General features: G+C 43.1%; 1 protein-coding gene across 1 annotated transcript; it reads right to left on the bottom strand.

Moving 5' to 3' along the window:
* Nucleotides 1-312: 312 nt before the first annotated feature.
* Nucleotides 313-1,011, bottom strand: LOC107181791 (olfactory receptor 10AD1). Its single transcript, XM_015558555.1, is given in 6 exon segments — nucleotides 313-549; nucleotides 551-615; nucleotides 618-702; nucleotides 705-844; nucleotides 847-903; nucleotides 906-1,011. Coding segments are annotated over 6 exon segments (690 nt in total).
* Between the last annotated feature and the right edge of the window lie 4,797 nt (nucleotides 1,012-5,808).

Raw genomic sequence — 5,808 nt, 5'->3', positions numbered from 1 at the left:
ATAGCATGTCAAAGTACTATCCAAATACAGTGAAATGGAATTACGTGCACTTATGTATTTATCAGATCCTATTGGAGAACTTAGAAGAAGAAAAAACCTCGGGAAATTCTCAAATTCTCCCGAGAAAAGTCCAAGAGAAAACAATGCTTGAAATGAAATCAGGTAGAGGAGCATTAGACATCAATAGGTTCTTCCAAGTCTGATGCTAGCAGAAAGGAAGCTATGAATGTTCTTTCTTGGAGCCTTTCAGCATTGGAGAGTTACCCTCCTGTCAGGGCTAAAGGAGGGAGTTTCCCCTCCACGGTCTTCCAGCTAGACAGACTCTGCCTGGGCCAGGCTGGTCCTCCCAAAGGCCCTCACCATGGCCCCCTTCATTTCCTTGTTTCAAAAATTGTAGATGATGGGGTTGCACATGGGGGTCGTGATGGTGTAGAGGAGGGAGAAAAACTTGTCTTTATCAAGGTTGTGTGTGCAGTGGGGTTTCATGTAAGAGAACATGGCCAGGGTGTAGAAAAAGATGACCACAGTTAGATGGGAGCTGCAAGTAAAAGAAGGTCTTCCCCTGAACTAAGGAGGAGGCTCTGCCAAGGATGGAGGTCAGGAATCGGGCCCAATGACAGTGAGCGCCACTGGGCTGAACAGCACCATGATGGCATAGGCAAAGATCATCTTCAGATTAAACAGAGGGATCTCCACAAGAAAAGGTTTTTTATGTAGTTGTCTCTACAAAATGGGCCATGAAATGTCATATAATCAAGCAGTATGCCATTGATCAGCCCAAAGAACCAGGCAATACTCACAAGTTTCACACCGACCTGCTAGCTCATGATCTGGGCATAACTAAGCACATAGCAACATAACAATCTTAGGTCATAACAGCCAAGAGGATGCCCTTAGCTACAACACACCAAAACCCAAATACATTTGGGTCAAATAGGCAGCAAAGGAGAGAGTATGATTCGTGACAGGGTCTGTCCAGGCCGCGAAGATGATGAGGCCCTTCATGGCCATGGCCAGGCTTGTAGAGCACTAGAAAGAGGCAACGAGCAAAGCCTGGATGGAAAGGGAGCTCTGCTCAAAGCCCACTAGGATAAACTCTGTCACTGTGCTTCGTTCCTTAGTTCCACCATCGGGCCTGCTTGAGGAGGGAGGACAGGAAACTTACAGGTGAGAAAGCTGTGTGTAAGTGCTACCTACTTGTCTAAAAACAGAGTGGGGGCAAAGGAATGAAAAGGACAGGAATTTCAGTAAACTCCCACATGAGTCAGCAGTGTTGAGGGCACTGAAAAGGTCAGGCTATTATAGTCTGCAGTAATGGAACAATATTATGAACTACGGGAGGTTCTATTGTACTTTTGATTAGGCTGTGTATGAAATATTGTATCCAGTCTGGGAGCCCTATTTTAAATGATTATCTATAAAAGGGATTATGTTCAGAGACAAACAAGATAGTGAAGGATCTAGGAACCATGTGACAAATTTTGAAGGAAACTTTAAAGGGAAGTTTCAGAGAGAATCCTAGAGGTCCCTTTAAATGTTAATAGGTTTTCTCTCTAGAAGAGAGAATTACTTTTGCCATGTAATCTCAATGAGTAGAACTTAAACCAGAGAGTGGAATTATCAGAGAGAAAAATTACAGGTATTTCTAATTATAAGTTTTCTTTGTTCTGTTAACTATGAAAGTAATACCTGCTCATTATAGAACACCTGGAAAATGCCAAAAAGCAAAAGCAAAAATAAATAAGTATAAAGAATAACCCAGAGTGAAACCATGTCAATATTTTAGTTTATATATTTTTAGTAATTATTTTTCTATGTTTAAGACCAACACAAGGCCTGAGCAGAATCTGCTACAGGAAATTAAATGTTGGGGAGAAGTGTATCTTCAGGAAGAAATTCAGCAATTACAGCTGATTCCAGGTTAGGGAATCTGCTACAAGTCCAACAGTGAGAAAGTAAAAAGGATAAAAATTCATTTCTCATTTGAATGGAGAACTGAGAACAATTGCATTCCACCCCACTTTACAGCCCCAAATAGTTTATTCATTTAATAACTGGGTACCTCCTATGATCCATGTATTGTGCTAGGGACCAGGAATATAAAGTCATTCATAAGAACTTCTTCCATGATCTCATGGGGATTATACTACACTGAGTGGCCAAATTATTATGAGCACCTGACGTTAATAGGCAAATTAGCTATAGTTTCACGCTGAAGCTGCTAGAGGGCCAGACCGTGACTGGTGCCCTACCTTGGTCTGGCACCCCCAGTCGCCTACTCCACCATCCCGCTATGGCCAATGCCCACCATGTTCCACGCTCTGCTGCCTGCTGCTGACGCCCTCCGTGTTCCACACACGCCCCCTAGTGGTCAGCGCACGTCAATAGCGACTGGTTGTTCAGTTAGGTTGTTCCACCATTTGGTCTATTTGCATATTAGCCTTTTATTATATAGGATGGATAATATTAACAAGAAAGTACACATTTCAGTAAACTCCCACATGAGTCAGCAGTGTTGTGGGCAGATATATTTCAAACTCTATTACCTCCATAGAGGGAATGTACCCTTTTGAAGGGTTATGAAACATTTGCAAAATACTGTTGATAGATTAGAGTGTTGACATAAAGAAAACTTAAATGAATTCCAAAAAGCCAAACAGTGCAGACTATATTCACCACACTTATAGGCATTAAAATGCTTAAATTTCTGTATACAGGAAATTTCTTAAAAGTATGCTTATTTTCTCCCCTTGAGGTATGAGAAGAAGTATCGGGGTCAGTTTGTGTATGGACTTTTTCTTAGGAATATTATTTATCATCACATTGTATACTTTAAATATCTTACAATGTTGTCAATTATACCCCAATAAAGCTGGGGGGGAAAGTCTGTCACATCTAAGTGGAAAAAATATTGTTTTGTTTTTTACCTCAAGAAAAAATGTAAACTCTCACTGAATATTTTAAATTTAGAATGTGTTGTTTTGATAAACTGTAGATAATATTCTTCTGGTCAGCAGAGCCACCAGGAGTCATGTAGTTTGTGCACTGCACAAAGACTCCTGAAGGGGGAGTGAATGCTGAGATCCAGCCTGTGCTCAATCTACCAAGCTGTGCACCTTACCTTGGTGAGGGGCTGTGTAAATTCAGTGGAAGTGGTGATTTTTCTAAGCATTCCCTGAGTGAGAGAGTAACTTTTTGTAATTAGCCCATTTGTCTTAGGGAAGCCCTGCTAATCTGGCCACTCAGTGTATATCCCAAGTCATTAGGTCAGAAGGATAAGTAACAATATAGAGAATTCTTATACAGTGCGGCTTTGACTTACGAGTTTAATTCATTCCGAGACCGAGCTCGTTAAGGAGCTTGTTAACTCAAATTACTTTATCAACTCAAAGCAAATAATCAGCTGAGAGACAGCTGGTATCTCAAAAAACTCGTAAGTCAGGACACTCGTAAGTCAAGGCCCCACTGTACTATATTAGGGGCCAGTGCATGAAATCGTGCACTTTGAAAGGAACTGTGGGCCGTGAGGCTGCAATAGGTACAGGGGTGGGTCTCAGCCTATCCTCCGCACCCCTCCCTGTCCCCTCCCACCACGGCCCCTGGTCCTCTGTCTGCTGGCAGCCCCCGCTACCTGCTGCTGCTGCTGGTGCTCCCACACACTGATGGCGCTGGCCCCATTTGCACCCGCTGACAGCGTGGAGCAACTGGGGCTGGTGTCAGCAGTGGGGGCAAGTGAGGCGGGCACTGTCAGCAGATGCAAGCAGCGGCTGCTACCCCGATCAGCTCCTGAGGGCTTCTCCACCTCCCCCTGCTCAAGGGGCAATTGGGCATTGGGGGGAGCCTCTGGTGTTTACTGAAAATTCTTTGCTCCCGTGCACCATGGTCCCGCCTGGCACTTGCACCTGCTGCTGGTGCTGGCCCCGCTTGCACCCACTGCCAACACCCAGCACCGGCCCCGATCGCTTGGCACTGTCAGCAAGTGCAAGCAGTGGCAGCCAGCCCGATTGCCCCTCAGGGCTTCTCCACCCCCTCCAAAAGCCCTGAGGGGCGATCAGGGCCGGCAGCCGTCTCTCGCACCCACTGACAGCACCGAGCAATCGGGGCCAGCGCCAGGTGCCGGCAGTGGGAGCAAGCGGCGACTCCAGTGCTGGCAGCAGGTGTGAGTGGGGCCGGTGTCGGCAGCAGGTATGAGCACCAGGCAGGACCAGAGCTGTGCACCTTACCTTGGTGAGGGGCTGTGTAAATTCAGTGGAAGTGGTGATTTTTCTAAGCATTCCCTGAGTGAGAGAGTAACTTTTTGTAATTAGCCCATTTGTCTTAGGGAAGCCCTGCTGGTCAGGAAGATCTGGCCATGTGAATATTTCAACTTTAGCACTTAAAAATTTTGTCTCATAGGATTGATGAAGTTCTAATTAGATGAGAAGAAATATGTTTATGTTCCTCTGAGTGGGTTTTAGGAATAAAAAATTAATAGTTATTTTTTCCTAATGCAGTGGTACTCAAAGTGTGGTCCACAGACCAGCAATAGCCATGTCACCTGGCAACTTGATAGAAACACAAATCATTGGGCTTTATCCTAAATCTACGGAATCATAAACTCTGGGGCTGGGGTCCAGCAATCCCACCATGTGTTTCTGATGCACATTAATTGTTGAAAACTATGGCCCTCAAAGCAAATATAGCCCATTGACTATTTTAATAAAGTTTAATTGGAACATAGTCTCACCCATTTGCTTGTATATTGTCTGTTTGCTTTCCCACTTTAACAGCAGAGCTAAATAGTTGTCACAAGGACTACATAGCCTGCAAATATTGTTTTCAGATTTAGCAAATAAGAATATAACATGCCCATTTAAATGTTATTTTCAAACAATGAATACTTTTTTATTATCAATATGTTCCATGCAATATTAGTAACCCAACACACAAAGCCTAAAGTATTTACCAACTTGGCCCTTTACAGAAAAAGTTTGCTGACTTTTGTTTAATGTAATGATCTTAGAGTGGACTTGCTTCTGACAGAAGCATGTAAGGAAGCAGTGAAAAGAGCTTTAGTCCTGATCACACACCTGGGATTCTGGTGCACTGAGTCTCAAGCATTTCCTTTCCAAGAAGACAGCTCAAACTAAAAGATCAGTCTGCCTGGGGTGGAATGGCAGTTGGTGCCACGTATTTTCCTGTTTATTATATTGAATATATCGGTTGTGTTTCCTTTTTAAAGTGCCTGGTGTTACACATATTCAATTAAGATCAAGCAGATGTTTTAAAAGAATTATCCCACTAATACAGAAGCAATTCTGTGACAACAATAAAACTAGTCATCATTATAAAAATAACCTTATCTACTTGAAAATCAGTATAACAAAAAGCTCTCTGAAAATAACTGTTCAATCAAAAAGGAAACTAAAATTCCAATTACAGACTTTCTAAGATAGGGATGGGGAACCTTTTCCTGCCAAAGGTCATTTGGATATTTATAACAGTATTCACTAGCCATACATAATTATCAACTTAAAAATTAGCCTCCTATAAGGCTCCTCCCTGGCCCGGGCCCTGGTCAGGGCATGTGCAGGGGGCAACCAATCAATGTGTTTCTTTCACATCAATGTTTCTCTCTCTTTCCCCCTCTCACTCTCTCTAAAAATCAATGGAAAAATATCCTCAGCTGAGGATCAACAACAACAAAATTATCCTGCTATATTTGGTCAAATATTTAATTAACTCACCCCTAATGCCTTGGTAGGACCAGACCATATGATTTCTTGGGCCTTAAATCCCCACAGGTCGGATATTCCCCACCCCTGATCT

The sequence above is a fragment of the Myotis davidii genome, unplaced genomic scaffold, assembly GCF_000327345.1.
Source record: "Myotis davidii unplaced genomic scaffold, ASM32734v1 scaffold290, whole genome shotgun sequence".
Taxonomy (NCBI): domain Eukaryota; kingdom Metazoa; phylum Chordata; class Mammalia; order Chiroptera; family Vespertilionidae; genus Myotis; species Myotis davidii.
Note: the sequence above shows the minus strand (reverse complement) of the source record. Positions and strands in the feature narration are given on the sequence as shown.